The following is an 18280-nucleotide window of genomic DNA, read 5'->3' on the forward strand; positions in this document are numbered from 1 at the left end:
ATTATAAAACGAATATTTAATCGTAATTACATCTTGTTAACTTCATTAAGAAACAAACGATATTATGCGAGCCTGAGGCTGAGGTGATCGTTCTAGCGAAATTTTATTTACGTAAATAGCATTTCCTAATATATATAGATATTTCATGTATGAACCATTCAATTTTGTACGGTGCCATTGTTTGTTCAAGACAAACCAATTTAGGCACTATGTTTCCCACAGAGTGGGAAGGGTAGCGATTCCTTCTGTAATGAGAAATAAACCTTGAGAAGAGTCTTCAACACATGAACGATGGCGATTATCGATCATGTACTTCAAGGAAATACCTACATATTTTAGTGATAAACTCTGCATACGTCAACTGTGTCGAAGGTCGAATAGTTTGGCTATTTTAAATAATAATCTCACGATTGCTTGCAATCTTCACAGTGTAGAGGTACAAGTGCGATTAAACTGGGCACAATATTTTCTTTGCAACGAAACTTGGATTAATTTTTCATTAACTATTGCATATTTCAGTTTAAGTTCACGCCTAGAGCGCATAACCATTGGCTTAACTTAAGCGAATCGTTTCCTAGTCTACAAAATATTCGATCGTTTACAAAATCTACGACGAGGAAACTTCATTAAAACTTTACAAGGATATAGCTAAGAGAAGTAGCTAGAAGAAGTAGCATGTGCGAAGTACCGTTTTAATGGAGCAAGACACGTGATTGGGGTGAATGTAACAATGGCACAGGTGAAAATAGACGAGTTGTTCGACGTAACGAGAACCACTGGCAAAGCAGGAAAATGTGAACGTATGGACAGCCCCCGTTGTCCCTCGAGGTTGTTCAGTGTCGTCAGTTCGATCCGGTCACTGGGCCATTCACCATGAACGAGCGCAGTGAGTATATTTATACTATTTATTCATTGTAGCTTCCACCGATATCTGTGCATCCCCATTTTAACTCGCTATAGTCTGTTTTAAGTTCCCTAGTAGTACTTCATCCCTTCGTAATCGTTTAATGTTAAGTTGTATACGAATTTAATGGATTCGAAGGAAGTATCCATCGCGATATACATATGTAAATGTCGCAGTCGTTCTATTAATTTCCTTCAAATAAATAATTAATATACAAGTAATGAATCTTTTGAATTGTAGAAAATGTTTAAACCATTATAAGAAATTATTAAGATAATTGTTGAAACGTTTTAACTGATAAAGCAACGAGGTTTGAAATTAAAAGTATTCGTTCGTATCGACATCGAGTTGACTCATTCGAGTAAAAACGCGATAATTTAATCTTAACTACTTAAATACGGGACTAAAACTTTATCTACGTATTCTTTTTCACAGCGACACGTGTTTCCATCATTATCCTTTCTTCAATTTAGCAGATATATGTAATACTATTACTTCTTTTTTCCAGAAGATGAAGTAAATTCGATTTACACGGTCGCCAGTAACCAGAACCTGGTACCGATAAGATCCAGGCACGCCTAGTAAGTGATTGCGAGATTGACGTCTGCCGGTTGTCTCAACTCGCTTGCTCATTAAATCGTATTATTACACGTATCAAACAGTCCGCGAGGAAGCTGTTAATTCAAGCCTGCCAATTAGATTTACTATCTTTTTTTAGCTTAAAGAAACGACGGTACGTATCGTATTTAACGATGATTATATTGTTCCTCCTGATGGCTTTAGCCGTTATAGTGGCCCTGGTGTTTATTATACTTTGTAAGTAATGTTTATCTTAAGATTATTATCTTTCATATTGTCTTATCGAAATCTGTATATATACTTCTTCTTTTTATTGATTACTTTTTTGTATTAACTCTATTTGCAGATGCAACCTACAGACCGGTGGAACTTTGCGAAACTGAAAATTGCGTCCGCATAGGTGAGAAAATAATCAATATTATGCTATATTTTAATTAAAATTGAAAAAGATTCTATGAAATGGTTGTTCCATTAGCTGCTAGTTTGAAGGAATCTATGGATACTTCTGTAGATCCTTGTGACGATTTTTATAAGTAAGTACTCTAGTTTGAAAAACAATGATACACTTAGTCTATAGCCTCTCTCAAAGTTACAAAGATAGTTTTCAATGTCGTACAGTCACGGTTACGATACGATTCACCCCTCGTTGGCAACAAGTACAGTGACAATGAGTTCAAGTTTGCATGCATAATTTGCAAAATACTTAATCGATACATTCTTTTCTATATAATATCTATCTATGTGTTTATAGCGTTTCTTGCTATTACAGATACGTATGTGGGAAATGGTCAGACGAACATCCTATACCAGATAAAAGTTTGACGAATTCATGGTTCGACGAGCGTAGAGAAAGAATGTACAGGAAAATAAGAGAACTCTTACGAGATAATACCACAAACAGTGATGTACCATGGGCAGTGTCACAGGCAAAGATATTGTACAACAGCTGCATGAACGAGCGTACGTTATCATTTTCTTAAATTATTTTGTATCTTCGTAAGACAATTAAAGTAATGTAGATCGTTTTATGCTTTAACTTCAGACGCGAAAAATGAACTGGGACTTGCGCCGTTGTTCGAGTTATTGGAGGAGCTCAATTTACCTTCGATTCCTGCGGGGCTTACGAAGAAGACAAGCGGTTATATCGAACAAATAGCCAGGGTGAAGAAAGTTCTGGGAAAAGATGTGTTTTTCGGTTTCGACATTATTCCTGATCCTCGAAACACCAGTAATAATATCATGCTGTTCGACACACCGATTATGACAAATCCGTTACCCAAGTATATTTTTTATTACTCTTTTTAAACATCTAATATATGATTCAGATGCTTCAATCACTGCACATAAATACAATTCCATAATTGGATTTTTTTTATCGACAGCGATAAGGAGCTTGAGAAACGACTGCATAGGATCAGGTCACGCGTCTGGATTCTGGACGACGACGAAGATATTATAACGATGAGTAAGATGATGGAGGCAGAGATGATGTACATGAGCGACGTAATTAAGCAAATCGTGAATAATGGAACTCTTGATACTTGCTCCTTAAAGAATGAATCATCATTTCCCTACAAGGAAGAGCTAGAGGATGTAGTCGAGACGCTTTACCTTTTAACTGGCACTTTTTATTACGTAAGTAGATTCGAATAACGATATTGCATGTATCAATAATGTGATAATTGGTCATTAAAAGCATTACTTCGTTGCAGATATCTCGTATGGAAAGCAATCAAAGCATCTGGGAAAATGATCCAACCGATGATGATTATATGCTGGTAGACGATCTTCAGAAGTTGACTGACGAGTTCGTGTCGGAAGTTAATTCGACAGTTACGCCCAAACCATTATGGCGACCGTTCATTGAGCTAGTTTTCAAGGATATTGACACTTTAGACTTGAACAAGACAGATAAGATATTAGTAGGTGATTTGGAATACTTGAAGGAAGTTGCTCTAATGCTGGCTCTTACCGAAGAAGAAGAATTAGGTAAACTAAAAATTTGTCAGCCTTTGTTGAGAATCAATTAACTTACTTAACAATTATCTTGCTGTGTTAGAGAGCTACATTTGGTGGGTAATCGTAGACATAGTTGTACCTCATTCATCCGACAATTTAAGGAAAATTTGGCTAGATTATACCAGCACAGTAACTAGTGTCGAAATCGGTGAATCGAAGTCCCTGCTTTGTGCGTCTGTGGTTAACGAATTGATGGGTTAGTCTAATACAATTTTATTTTGAGATTGGATCTGTATATGTAGAGGTAGAACCTGTATCGGCTAAAAGGCGCAAGGTATTCAAAATTCTTACGAAACTCGTCGGCCTTTCATCAAAGTCTGGTATAATCTAGGAATGGCGGTCTCGTGGTTGTTCGTGGATCCATCCTTTCACGAAAACAAGGGCAAGAAGGTGTTTGAAATGCTGGACGACATAAAACAAGCTTTCGCGTCGATGGTTTTGCGCACCGATTGGATGGATCGGCAGACAAAAATGGCCACTATAGAGAAAAACAGGAAAATGGAATCTCAAATTGGCTTCCCAGATTGGTTGTTCGATGAAAAAGTGCTTAACGAATATTACGAAGGCGTAAGAAATTTGTTGTTAGTTTAATTGCTCGAGCATAGGTGCGGTGACAATAAAATTAATTTTTATATTTTCAGATAGATCTCGCGGAAACAGAATATTTGAACAATATAATTCAAATTGTTCGGTTGATGTCCATGTCTGAGTTGGAATGCATCCACGATATTAATTATGACAACATGTCGTAGTATGAATTTTATTTTATTACACAAATGAACATCATGAAGTAAGCACGTAGAACAATTTTGTGGAATAATCTCTACTTTTTTTATTTTTTAGCTGGGCGACTGATCCGACAGATGTAAATGCATTTCATACCTATCAATTTAATCATATAAGTACGTAATTCCTCAGATCATTATAGCTTAACTTATCTAACGTTTAATTATATTTATATCGCTTTTCTAATACGCATGCAGCTATACCGGCGGGAATTCTTCAATTCCCCTTTTATGAACTGGGTCTCGAGTAAGAACAATATTATCATCGTGAGAGATAATTATTAATAGTTAGTTTTCCTAAATGGATTTCTTGATTTCAGATCTCTGAATTACGGTGCCATCGGAACAGTGCTCGGTCACGAGTTAACTCACGGATTCGACAACAGTGGAAGACACTACGATAGCAATGGGAACGTGAGGCAATGGTGGACCAATGAAACTATTGTAAAATACACTGAAAAAACTGACTGTTTTATACATCATTACAACACCTATTATGAAGCTGAAGTAAGGACAAAATTTATTTTCGTCCGTATTACTTATTCAAATCTAAAAACATTCTCAAAACACCATGATAGATGAAATTCAAAGTTACGCTATTTTATAACTAATTCAGGCTATGCGAACCTTTTACCTTCTCATCTCTCGACTTGCATCCTTTTGACTCTGACAAAAATCTTGACCTTACTGGTATTTGATCTTATTCCCACTTTATATGTATATCTTTATAAAGATAACGATAGGATCGATCACATATTTGTTCGGACAGGTAGAAGATTATATAGATGGTGAACGTACATTGGGCGAAAATATAGCCGATAATGGAGGTCTCAGAGAGGCTGTTGTCGCTTATGGAAGATGGAAGGCCAGGCACGGTCAAGAGCCTTTACTTCCGGGATTCACTCACCTTACTCACGAGCAACTTGTTTTTCTCGGTTTCGCGCATGTAAGATGCTGATTCAAATATGTTTTATCGAAGGTTACGTAACCTGGACTTTAATCTTTTCACGGCGAACTTGTTTAGAATAATTAAAATATAGCATTGAAGTAAAAATGTTTAAAACATTCTAAAGAACGAGAATAAATGTTTTGAAAAATATGTAGATTACATGAATGTTAGAAAAATCTATTTTTTGGATGAATTAAGCAATCTACGGTGAATATTAATAATGTTCGTCGCATGTAATTTAAATTAGTTATTTGAAGGAAGTTCTGCAATTGTTTAAATAATTTGTGAGATGTGAAATTAACAGTAAACGACTCTCAGATGATTATATTGTTTAGCGTTACTTAACATATTCCTAAATTGCATATTTCTAATTAATGTATAGTTTATCTCATATTTTGTATAGATGCTTCATTATACATATAATATTTAATTTATTCTGCTTTCTAAAATATTTTTCCTACTTAGGTTTGGTGCGAATCCTACACACCAAAATCTTTGAAATGGATATTACAAGATTCCCATTGTCCTGGACACGTGAGACTTCTCGGGGTTCTCAAGAATTCAAAGGAATTCAGCGAAGCATGGAAATGTCCTGTGGGATCAAACATGAATCCTTCAGAAAAATGCAGATTGTGGTAATGACACAGTTCTTCGAACAAAGTTATTTTCATAGGAATTTTCTGAATCTTCCTCCCCCTAAATAATCAAACTTTTATACTTGTCTATTATCTTAACTAATACCATCGATTGTAAGAAATAATGTAACCAAGACAAGTAGTTTCAGTAACAAGTGTGTTAAAATATAGAGCAATTGTTGAAAAATGACAACGTTGTAATAAAACAACTCCGTGTTTATAATAAAAGAATTTTATTTACTTATAACAGTCATGTATTCGTGGTTTTACATTCATGTATTAACTAAATGTTTATCTCAGGCGATCAGAAATTTAAGGTTTGCACTTAGGAATCCTCCGTTACTTATTGCATACAGTCATTCAAGACAATACTTTTCCAACGCGTTAGACCTTTCAACTACAATTTAACTCTGCATCGTACGACACGAACATCTCATCCAACACTTTTGTTATACTTCATGACAGAAAATATTTGCAATGTACTTTTAATAAATGTATCCACCTTTGGCATCCGTGGGTTGAACGTACTCGTTACTCGATGTAACACTTTTCACTAGGTTATCATTGTGTAATAACGAAGTATCGATGTTGACACTTTCCTGGCTATAAGCGCTAGGCAAAAAGCTGCTAGATGGGGTAGATGTTTCCACTAATGGGATTGCGGTTGTTGAGCTTACGGGGGAATTAGTAAAGGTGAAGAAGGAAGAGGTCGAAGGGAAAGAGGGCAGCGAGGGCAACGAGGGAAACGAGGGCAACGAGATATTAAGATTTTGGAAAAAATCGCTTATCGGTCCCTTCTGTGTCTGAACGTGACTTTGAACCACAGGTGTATTGGTTTTAACTACTTCGGATACCGTATGATAAGATTCTACTGGTTGCGATGGTGACACGATTTCCACTGACTTCAATGGAGGCAACGTCACGGCCTCTACGGGTTCCAGAGGACGTACCGTTGATACCGTCTCTAGGGATTGCACTGGATGCACACTATGTTCAACTGATGTTAGAGTTCCCACGGTTTTCACCGATGGCACAGATTGAATAGAGTGCACGGTATGTTGGATTGGCGTGGTTTCCACCGACTTCACGGACTCTACGGTATGCACCAAGTGCGCCGGTGATAAGGTTTCCACGGAGTGCACCGGCGAGAAAGTATTCACAGTGTGAGCTGATCCCAGAGGAGTTAAAGTTTCCACGGAAGATATATGCTGTGCTGGAGAAAGCGATTCCACGGAAGAGATAGAAGGTGAGGAGTACAAGGTGTTTACAGGCTGCGTATGATGCACGACGTGTGTAAGCGAATGTGGAACGTGATATGTTGTAGGAAATTCGACAGGTTGTGGGAAAGAATAGGTGTTTGGAACATTTTTACTGACTTGGAGTTTAAATGAAAGAGGTAGAGGAACATCTAAATTTAGACCCTGATTATCAGATGCTACAGGATTAAGACTACTGTGTCCAGTTGAAACAGTGTCAAAGGAATTGAATCTTGGCGAATAAAGAATGGAAGGAACGTGGGAAGAAACGTCATATTCGGGCACGTGGACGACTCCTCCGTAAGAGCTGTATGTGTTGGGTAATGCTTCAGTTAGCAGACCGCTGCCAAAAACATTTTTTCCTATGGTTGTTGTAACCAAGGAGGGGGCTTGCACACCACCAGTAAAATGTGTAACTCCTGCAATCAAAAAGTTCCAATCAATTACGATTGATTAGAATCAGCAAATTTAAAACTTGACGACATTGAAACACGATAATTTTCTAATAACGTAAAATTTATATTACAGCTTAACTGTGGAAGATATGTATCATTTATTTCCAAAGAAACATCTTTAAAATGTTTGGTTCATAAATTATTCAGGATGTAAAATATATATATAGTTATATGTCATGTTACTGACGATTTACCGCGGCATTTCAAAATTCGGATTACGTAACGTCACCAAAAATATTTCTTCAATGTATTATCGTATATTTTAAATTTAAAGAAATATCTAGTGTAAAAGAGCATTTACCTTTTGCGACAGGCGTATGTTCAACAACATTCACAGTTGATGGAGATACATCATGGACTCCCGTCTTTACCTTTGTGACTGTAGATTTCACTTGGGAAGTGGCTGCAGTTTCCACTGTGCTCTGAAAATTTTTAGATTAAACGTGCATTATCAAAACAAAGTAATTGTTGAAACGAACAGATTATAGAGAATATCGATATACCTTAACATTACTTTCCGGAGTTCCATAAGAAGTTGCAGGCGGTATAGCAGACTAAAAAATTATAATAATTGGACGATACGATATTTCGTAAAAGTAAAAAATTGTATACATATGTTATATATATATATGTATGTATGTACCTTGACTCCTTCAACAGGCACCGAAACCGTGGTGGTTGATACCGTTTCCTCTGGCAACAAGTAGGTATTGGTCGCTTCAGGAATCTAAATAAAAACATAATTTATAAATTAATTTCTATCATTGCAAGGAATTCTGTATAAGAATTCTTCAACTACAATTTTCTATTATTCTATGCTCCATTAAGTTTATTTGAGTTGCATGAACAGTATCATGAACTCCATAAGACAGTACCGGTGCGGGATGTGTGTTGGCATCACTGAGTGGTGACAAGTACTGATTGTTTAAGGGAACACCTGGTTGATATCCAGGAGGTCCATAGACAGTCTGTGGTATCTGGGCATAAGAGTCACCAAGGGATCCTGCGTCTTCTACTACGTTCTCGTGATGATGATGATGTTCGGTTCCATAACGTGGATCACCAGGTAAGATATTCCTCTTTTGCTTCGGCAACGACAAAGCTGAAGAAGCCGCCAGGCAAATCTGAAATATTTTTGATTTTGACATATTTTTCAAATTTCAAAGCTGAATATGCAACATTAAATATGATCATTTATGAATACTCAATTGTTAATTAATGTTCAATAAATTGTATCGAAATGAAAACTATGAGCTGAAAGGTACAAAATTTAAACAATATACTTTACGTAATACATATCTGATTATACAGATCTCTATGAATGGTATTTTAAAGGGACAGTAAAAGAGGATCCTTACCAGAGCGACGAGCAAGAGCCTCATGTTAGCCGTATGATGTTTGAACAAGGAGTCGAGTATCATCCCAAAGATATTTCGACCTTTTATACTCGGCCGATGCTCCCTCCAGTTTATTTCGCAATCCGATGGCATTGGAAGAACTAGATTTTTTAATTGACTTCTCTTGAAGGCCTGCGTCAGGGAGATGATCGCCGTGGACAAAATGTATCTTGAATAAATCCTCTACTGTGTTGGTGACACGAAACACGGACCACAGGAAACAGAACTTCCAACTTTGTTTCAGTGTTGGTGTTCTTCTTCTTCCCCTTCTTTTCGCGCCCACAGACTTTACTCTCAATATTTAACACCATAGGAACGAAGGATGATTTATGCAAATCTTTATACGTTTCCTTTCTCAACTTTGATCTCTCCTTTTACTTTTTCAATCTTTTTCTCTTTCTTTTATATCGACATTCCGTGAAAGCGTATACACCCATTATCAAGCTTCGTTAAAAGAAAAGGAAGCTTTTAAAATATTCGGATAACGAACGTCAGACTTTTGTAAGATTTAATGGACCGTTGTCAACGAACTTTAAATAATTCGTATTAATCTCTCTGATCGAACGTTAAGTTTGCGACAACTTCGTATTTTAATATACATATCTGACAGGTATCTTACATCACAATGTTTTATAACTTTCCAAATGCAGAAGACGCCTTATTAAGATCCTTATAATTCTTTTTCTTCCAGAGAACAAAAAGTTTTTATGCAGAATTTTACGATTCTGACGACAGAGTAAACTTCATACCATTATCACACAAGCTGATCTTCTAAAAGACTAACTGTGTTGTAAAGATTTTTAATTTTTATGTTCAAAAAAATTCGGTTATGTGTGTAATGTTCCTTGGAGCTAATAGAAATAACTGTGTAATTAATTTGCATTCAATTATTTATTTTAATTAACCTTTAAAATACACGTTCATAGAAATTTCTTTATAAATAGAACACATCTCGCTTGATTATTTTCTCCATCGCATTTGTTTAATCATAATAATTGTCGTTCCACTTAACTATTCGAATAATCTTAGTGCAATATTTCTTGTTAATTTTGCTGATTGCGTATGAATTGTATCGTCCTACATTAACCTACATTGTAATTTTGAATTCTTTCATTATATTTTTGTGCTTTAGCTAAGAGATTTGCTTCTTTTTGGTTTATGGCTCAAACGGCTAGTGGATGGATTTGTAACCTTGGGAAGCGGGGATTCCACTGTCCACACCTATAATATCTTGGCCATGCCTAAATAAGCCTGTTTCTATGTGATAAATGGACTTATCCATAGGATAACATAAAAACACTGGTATTGCATTAATTGCATAACGAACAACTCGTGGGACCCGCATATTAAGAAATCCTGATCTGTTAGAAATTTAATTGTACAAAAATTTACTTATTTTCTACAATTATAATTTCTTAAATTTTTTTAGGGAATACCAACAACATTCGGTTACTTTTTACACAGACAATAAAAGGCAGTGTAATAAATTTTGTTGCGGGTTGTTGAATTATTCTTTCAGCTTTTTCTAAAGACAAGTTTCTCGTGTAAATGTCGTTTACATATTGTTAAGTTTGAATTTCGCGCGTCAAATCTCTGAAAGTTTTGGGGCATAAGTATTATAGCAGTAGAAATTGAGTTTCTCGCCTAATAACATGGTGGCTCTATCTGTTGTTAGAACTTGAAAGTATCCTCTGAGAACCAAGAATGTTACCTGTACGTAGATTTCTTTTACAGGAGATAAACTAAACGGTAAACTAGTAGGTAGACATTCGTTTAAGTCCATAAAAGCTGCATCAGCGTTTTTATGAAAATCACAAAATCATGCAAAGAAATCTTTTCCTTTTTTAAGTGAAAATTTACTATAACATTTTCAAGGTTAAAGATGATTCAGGAGGGAACTGCACAGTGAATTACGGTGAAAGTGAAGGTATATACGATATATTACCGGCAAGCTTGGCAGCACATGCAAATACACGAACTTACTAAACGAGAGTATATTATATGTTCGTTTATATGTATTGGTTATAATAAACTCACTTCTCCGGTAAGTTACGGAAGGAAAGGCTATCAAGCTCGCGCTCTAATTATCCTGATTATCTTCCATCTGTATCAATTGGCGTTTCACCCAGCTACCGCAAAAAAGCTACCAGGTTCCCTTCCCTCTTGTCATTTTTCTGACTCTGCTTTAATTTATTTTGCATTTTGAGCAACAAAGTGGAAGTAGGTTCTTGCGGTGGATCAAATTTCCAAGTGATTTCATTCTAGCGTATGAGATTCTATATCGTAGCTTGATACTTTGGGTATTAAGTTCATGCAGCCTAGTTGACAATTAATTCTGTTAGCAATTATTCTATTTCATTCTTTAATACAAGAAAGTTGATAGGAATTAGTTATATAGTGATAGGTAAAACGAAATTCGATTCGATTCGATTCTACAGTTGATTTATATGTCAGACATGAATGCTTCTCCTCTCACGAGGCACTCTTTCGAGAGGCTATTTTCGTTTTACACCTTTTGCCACTTTCTGCCTTTCTCCTGAAAGACAAATAAAATAAAAATTACACGATATAGTTTTTGTGCTCTGCTACTTATTAATGTTCCATTACATCAAAAATTGATGCGGAATTTAACTACGTGTTAAAGGTAGATATATAGTGCATGTTCTGCACGAAATGTAGCCAATAGATACTTGATTTCGATACGAGATCACCAGTTTTCTTCGAAAGTGAGAGGAGAAAGGGCTGAGCGGATAATGATTTTACTTTTGCTTTTGTACTGAACCGGTTTTTACTACCCTTGCCAGAAGACTATACGGCCGGCACCGTTACTTTTGTTTTTAGATTGGAAGCATATACATTTTAATGTGCTTACTATGACGCATCCATGCCACGAATAATCGAATTATCAAATAAGATTTTATTTCTTTATTATTTATTTAATAAGACTTTATTTATGAATGAAGGAAAAAGAAGTTTGTTAGAAAAAACGTTCGATTTCTTTTAGAAATGTAATAAATTTTACGTATATAAGAAAAAGTTAACTATGTATGGGAGATCCAATTAATACAATCTTCAATAGATTGTGACATGCTGTAGCAGTATCTTGTTACTTGTATAACATAGCCTCGCTTTATTTTATAGATAAGCAAAGACAGCAAGTCCTTTCCTCGCACGAATGCATGCGAACAGATACAGCGCGGCGCGAGCGTAGAAAGAACCAGATGATCCAGATTAGTCCTTTTACTTTGGACGTTCTTTTAGTCTTTGATAATCCTTTCACCGTTCTCTCCTTCGGCCGTGAATCGCCTCGCGCGGTTCACATATCAGAATTGTCGATTACTCTCACCATTTTTACAGCAGGAAATTACACTACGAGTTCGCGTAGGAAGTACTACTACCTAATACGATCTCTTCGTCCGCGGAAGACTCACAGAGGAAATCCGAAAGACGATTGTACGATTTAGCGACGCGTGAAAACATTTTGCATAGCGAGATTAGATAGCCGAAAAAGTATATTTACTTAATCGATTAATACTCTGGAATTTATATACAATGGATGTATATGTGAAACAAAATATTTAATATTTCTAGCTCTTCAATGAATTGTAGTATTCTCTACAGATCTAGAAAGTCGATCGAATATAATTTTAAAGCTAAAAGGTGAACGGTGGTTGCCAGTCAATAAGTATCGTATACATACGCTTGAATTTTCTAATTGAATTTTGATTCTTAAAACAATGAGCACAATATAATAATAAAATAATGACTACAACAAAATGTCATAGCGCAAAATTGTATGAAACTTTCGATCACGTATTATTGTACATATCACACGCGATATTAACGAGCTTTGAAGACCGTATAATTTACACGATGAAACTGTTGTCAGGTAATTATTTGAAAGAAAGATTACAGTATCCAGCATGCGATGAAAGAGCGTAACACGGTGGTTCTCAATGGACTCGTCGCTATTTATTCTTCAATGCGAGGAAGAAATTAATGGACAAAGGTATTGAATCATCAACGAGAGAAGCTGCTTGACGAGGTCAGTTACGAAACCAGGAATCCCATTTCGATTGATGGAGGATGCGCATTCAGGAGGAGAGGATCGATTTCAATTGCACTTGAAACCAAGCGTAATGTTCGTCGAGGGAGACCGGACGTAGCGGCGGTCATCGAACTCGCGGAACGCTACGAGAAGAGTAAGGAAAAAAGGGGAGAAGCGGAGACAAGATTGGAGAACGTAAGCCAGTCGGAAAGAGAGTGCTTTCTTCGTGAATCGGTGACGGTGAAGGTCCTCGTATATAAGCAAGTGCTGGTAGTGCAATTGTCAGTGTAACTCGTCCCATCGGAAACACCTATCTGCTTACACCTACGAACCGGATGACAATGTGGCGAATAGTAAGTTCATCATCGACAACTAACGTATCGCTAAGACCATAAATCGTCGATGTATCAAGGAAATCTCGGATCTGCAGATTGACCATTGTGATATACCGATTTTGTATCATTTTCATTTTTATTGCGATCTTGTGAAGGTGAATTCCAGTGAATTAAAGGGAGTCAGGGTTATAAAGTGTAACTGTTCGACTCTTGGCTTGATCCTTTTCATTTTTCTGTCAAACTGGGCGTGCGTCCCAAAAGTGACTACTCGAGAGAGATCTGGGAGAAAGTACTGCAAATCCTCTGGCTTGAAATGCATTCCTCACTGGTATACGCAGATTATATGTCGATATTTACGGTTCTGTATTGTGTAAAATACAGTTGGAGTGAAAGTTGTTCCCACTGTACCGTTCACTTGTGTTAACAATAAAATCGATTAATATAGACAAATGTTTGCCCAATTTTTATCTTTATGGAAAGATTAAAAGATGAAAGGAGTTTTTCGTTTTTAAGCATTATTTTATAACCGAAATCGAACATGGTTCGATGAACTTTAATCGCGATTACATATTTGCAGTTCTTATTCACCTTGACTGTGGCCGCCGCGAGAGCCTCTCATTTTTCATCCCTGGAAGGGCATGGTCTTGTCAGTGAACCAAAGCTTATCTCTCAATCGGTTCATCTGAAGGAAATACCGACGAAGATCATCAAAGTCACAAAGACTGCTGTTGTCAAAGTTCCAGTCCCTTATCCAGTCAAGGTATTCTTTCTCAAAACATAACAGTCTTTTTTATTAACTTTATCATCAATTTTTAAACATAAACATACATATTAATCTTAAAAAACAGTCGAAAAGCACCAAAATTATTCGATCATGTAGCCCATAGCACGAACTTCAAATAAATATATCCAACGATCTTGTTTCTTTCTGCAAAATCAGAAACCGATTGATCCTCTCTATAGGTGGTTTCGTTGATCTAGAATTCCTTTCTCTTTCATAGGTACCCCATCATATACCTGTTCCGGTGCCAGTAAACCATCCTATCGCAGTTCCGTATACGAAGCTAGTGAAAGTCCAGGAACACGTGCCAGTCGAGGTATCCAAGCCGGTTCCGGTTCCGATTCATCAGCAAATACCGGTGGTGGTGCCAAAGGCTGTCCCGGTACCACAACCGATTCCGGTTCCTCATCCGGTAACAGTGAATAAGCCTGTCTTCTACCCAGTACCACACCCGATTCCATATCAGGCGAGTAGCCATTCCGAGGGTGGCATCGGTGGCGGAGTTGGTGGGTACGATTCCGAAGGTCATGGAGGCCACGAACCGGAAAGCTACAGCACTTACACGGTGAATCAGCAAGGGCACGATCAAGATGGACAGGGAGGACACTTCCAACCCTCTCAACCTGATTATAATTCGCATCATTGAATGCTCTTTGCAATTTCAGTTGTACATACGCTGTACTATTATGCCTGATTCGTTAAGTTTCTGTTTGTAGTTTGTTCTTGTTGTCGCTGTTTATCTTTTGCTACATTTTTTTAATAAAACTTTATATTTCGTAAACCCATGGTATCCTAGTTACAGATCCTTCTAACACCGGCTATCGTATTACTTCGATTAACTACCTCTCGAAAGAATAATCGAAGTAGCAAAGTTATGGTTGAACAGTATCCGAGAAAAATGTCTCGGCTGCGACGTCGAGCGATCTTTCACGCTTCGGTAAAATGGAAAGTGAACTATCGTGTTACGGTTTGATGAGTCACACGACTGGTTCAATGTCTGCATGATCTATATCTGATGCCTAGATCATTTCCGATCTATTCCGGGCATGAAAAATCGCTCCATGTTCGATCCAAGTATAGCGAAGGGATCGTTCAGATCTAGCGCCAAGTATCTATAACGGGTCATTCAATTGGAACTACCGCGGAATTCAATTCCTATTTCTTGTATCAGGAAATTGAGCTGGAAGCACTATTTCCGTAATACATTTTTACGGGTATGTTTTTTTTTTAGTGTTAAGGAGTTTAAAAGAAACATTACTCGTTTTAGTACGAAAAGAGAAATTTATTATTTCTATGATGTAAAATAAGCGTCGAATTACATATACAGAGGAAAAGAGAACTAATTACATCGCGATAGAACAATTACATCTGACGTCACAGAAGTGAGACGCTCAATTGCATTTATTCATTTCACGAAGAAGTCCGCTGAATCATATCTGACAATTACGGACACTCGGAATGGATTACTAACCGTTCCATTATCCAAAGGAACCAATCTTCGTGTCATCGTAGATACACCGAGATCCAAAATAAAATTTCGATAAAGTAAATAACACGTGAAATCGATGTTCACAGGTTTGCTTCGAGAGTTCTTCGTTCGTTCGATCTTGAGGAGAATCGTAACACGGAATTTCTCTGTCAGCAATGGAATCCTACAGTTGCTCGGGTTTTAAGCAACGATATCCTTATTTCGATGACCGAAGCTAGCTCCCTCGAGTCCGCGAAAAGAGTTGATGTTTACCAGGAGGAGTAGCCAGAAGGATAACTACCATGGCTTGGCCATCCGTTGTTGTATTTCTCAACGACCACTGTAGGTTGTGCGACCGGTACTGGAATCTGTTTCACGACTGGAACAGCATATGGAGCTGGTACTGGAACCTTGACTGGTACGCTGACTGGTACGCTGACTGGAACAGGGACTGGCCTGTCAACTGGGACTGGGACGTGCTTGGTCACTGGGACTGGGTAGGGTTTCGGGACGTGAACGGGATAAGGACGATCGACTGGGACGGCTACTGGTACCTAAAGAAAAGAACATGTCAATGGTTAGATGAGCAACGTTCAATGATTCTTCATTGTGTCCACAAGGGACACATCGATGATGTACTTTCATCAAATTCACGATAAAATTTTGATATTTTCTTAAGTAGAAGCTAGCTCAAAATGGTTGACCGTATAGATTGTTGCAATTCTATATTATACATATACATACGATTAGCAAAAGTAACATAATCGATCGAGGAATGCATGTAAAATGAAGCCGTTAGATTTACAAAGTTTTCTAAGAAAGCCAGCACGCACGTGTGAGATTATTCTTGGCTTACGAAATCCTAGCACACATTTACATTGAAACGTTAATTAACGTCCGATGATGAAGGCGCTGACTGCCAATCATGCGAACAGATATTCCGTGATAAATAGAGCGTGATTGGGAGCTCGAAGTCCTCGAGATTCTCGTTTATACTAGCTGTCTTGATTTCGATAGAAACGCGCATCAAATTTGATCTGTTATGCAAATCGGTCGGAAAGCTTCCGTAAAAGATCATGTCGCTCTCGATTTCACGCTGCGACGACATAAAAATTTCCCTATCTATATTACGTTTTATTTTTCCAGAGCTTTCACGATATAGATTAAGATCTAGGAACACTCTTGTTCGTTCCTATATTCGACTGGTTGCTAATGAGTGAACTAAAGAAATGCAGATTTTTACCCTAACTGGAACAGGAACTTGTCTCTCAACGGGAACAGCGACTGGATGTGGCACTGGAACTGGAACTTCCCTGGTTAAGACAGATACTTGGCCGACTGACACACCGCCGCCGTAACCACCGCCGTAACCACCACTATAACCACCATAACTACCACCACCATATCCCAATCCATAGATTCCTCGTTTGTCTTTTTTTGTTTCGCCTGCAGCCTGTTCTTCGGCGAAGGCTACCGCCAAGAAGGCGAAGATGATGACGAGCTGAAAGAAAGATAATAATCAAATTCTAAGAAAAAGAGAATCACTCCTCATGACGCGACAAAATCACTTAATAGCACAGAACTTTGTTTTAACCATAATGCTTATGTTTTAACCGTAGTGTATCACTAATAACAGAACAGTCTCTATTTGAAAAGTAATCTCGATTAATCTTGATGTATTCAATTTTGAAAAGTATAGGATAGTTTTGTTTCAATGAAAAAACCAAGTCCTCTCAACTGCTGCTGGATAAACTCGGTCTTGATCGTTAACAGAGACTGATCCTCAAGATCGTCAGACTGCCAAGATGTTCAATTGCTCACCTTAGCGTTCATGGTACTGCGCTGTTGGAGTTGGTTCGTCGTTGTTTTGCGACTGATGAGATAGCAAGAAGATTCTCTGCTTTTATACGGTGTGACGACCACGACGAACCCTTGAGCAGGTCGGAGGTGGTGGGCAGTGTCGAGCCTACAGAAACGGTGAGAATAAATTGGGCGTGGGGGCAAACAGAGGTCTCCGAAAAGCAATCCAAGGCAAAGCTCTTTCCGCTCGCTTTTTGTGAAAGATACATTATGGCCTTCCTTCACCAATTCAGATTAATACTTTATTGCAATATTTTGTTGAGTTTTTTCTTAATTATATTTTGAAGCGTTAAGCTATCACATTAATCACTTGCAAAAGTTCTCCTCTTTCTGGTACATTTGATATGAAACTATTCTCACACATATACTACTATATATCTGACATCAGGGGCAAAAATGAGGAAAGGCGAAATGATTTTTGGAAATTACATTTTATCTTTAGGAAGACTTCATGAGTGTAAAATTCTTGAAATAATTCAACCGTGGGATATGTGTTTCCCTTTCCTTTGGAACTGAATGCTACCATTTCAGAAAGTGACCGAATTTTTTGTGGGTTCATGCAATGTTCGACATTTACGTAGCCGCCTGTCCAAAATGATCTCTGAGAAACTATAACGTGGCAGGCGATTGTTACGTTAACATCGTTAGAAACAGCGGAGTATAATATGTATGACATAAGTATGGATTTGATACTCTAAATAAAATACTACGTCGAAAAAAGATTAGGATCGCTATTTCTGGTTTTAGCTCGATATACTTCGTTACGAGTTTAATCGTTATGCAAATAAAATGACGCAGTGCAATAAAAA

General features: G+C 37.4%; 4 protein-coding genes across 6 annotated transcripts; 2 read left to right on the top strand and 2 right to left on the bottom strand.

Annotated features, from left to right (window-relative positions):
* The first annotated feature begins 528 nt into the window (after positions 1 to 528).
* On the top strand, positions 529 to 6118 carry LOC100645052 (neprilysin-4). Of its 3 annotated transcripts, XM_012311999.3 has the most exons (17): positions 533 to 886; positions 1413 to 1485; positions 1623 to 1720; positions 1830 to 1883; positions 1959 to 2016; positions 2253 to 2443; positions 2526 to 2763; positions 2866 to 3118; positions 3196 to 3472; positions 3543 to 3698; positions 3834 to 4069; positions 4144 to 4253; positions 4346 to 4404; positions 4486 to 4534; positions 4608 to 4794; positions 5057 to 5233; positions 5702 to 6118. In XM_012311999.3, the coding sequence occupies exons 1-17, from the start codon at positions 874 to 876 to the stop codon at positions 5873 to 5875; spliced, it is 2403 nt and encodes an 800-aa protein (XP_012167389.1). In that variant the 5' UTR covers positions 533 to 873; the 3' UTR covers positions 5876 to 6118. The 3 variants fall into 3 exon arrangements, with proteins under 3 accessions (XP_048264333.1, XP_012167389.1, XP_048264334.1); XM_048408376.1 differs by lacking the exon at positions 3543 to 3698 and having other exon boundaries at positions 529 to 886; XM_048408377.1 differs by lacking the exon at positions 1959 to 2016 and having other exon boundaries at positions 828 to 886; positions 1413 to 1720.
* LOC100649386 (flocculation protein FLO11-like) lies at positions 6088 to 9071 on the bottom strand. The gene is made up of 6 exons (XM_003397769.4): positions 8941 to 9071; positions 8458 to 8706; positions 8226 to 8309; positions 8086 to 8136; positions 7884 to 8004; positions 6088 to 7546 (listed from the first exon to the last, which is right to left on the bottom strand). The coding sequence occupies exons 1-6, from the start codon at positions 9001 to 9003 to the stop codon at positions 6357 to 6359; spliced, it is 1758 nt and encodes a 585-aa protein (XP_003397817.2). The 5' UTR covers positions 9004 to 9071; the 3' UTR covers positions 6088 to 6356.
* A 4118-nt stretch (positions 9072 to 13189) lies between these two features.
* LOC100650044 (zinc finger protein 512B-like) lies at positions 13190 to 14872 on the top strand. The gene is made up of 3 exons (XM_003397775.3): positions 13190 to 13380; positions 13940 to 14122; positions 14364 to 14872. The coding sequence occupies exons 1-3, from the start codon at positions 13363 to 13365 to the stop codon at positions 14787 to 14789; spliced, it is 627 nt and encodes a 208-aa protein (XP_003397823.1). The 5' UTR covers positions 13190 to 13362; the 3' UTR covers positions 14790 to 14872.
* Positions 14873 to 15404: 532 nt separating this feature from the next.
* LOC100649736 (cyclin-dependent kinase inhibitor 1C-like) lies at positions 15405 to 17520 on the bottom strand. Its single transcript, XM_012312000.3, has 3 exons — positions 17433 to 17520; positions 16855 to 17112; positions 15405 to 16165 (listed from the first exon to the last, which is right to left on the bottom strand). Exons 1-3 carry the CDS (start codon positions 17442 to 17444, stop codon positions 15881 to 15883), a joined length of 555 nt encoding a protein of 184 aa, XP_012167390.1. The 5' UTR covers positions 17445 to 17520; the 3' UTR covers positions 15405 to 15880.
* Between the last annotated feature and the right edge of the window lie 760 nt (positions 17521 to 18280).

Source organism: Bombus terrestris, chromosome 9 (genome assembly GCF_910591885.1).
Source record: "Bombus terrestris chromosome 9, iyBomTerr1.2, whole genome shotgun sequence".
NCBI lineage: Eukaryota > Metazoa > Arthropoda > Insecta > Hymenoptera > Apidae > Bombus > Bombus terrestris.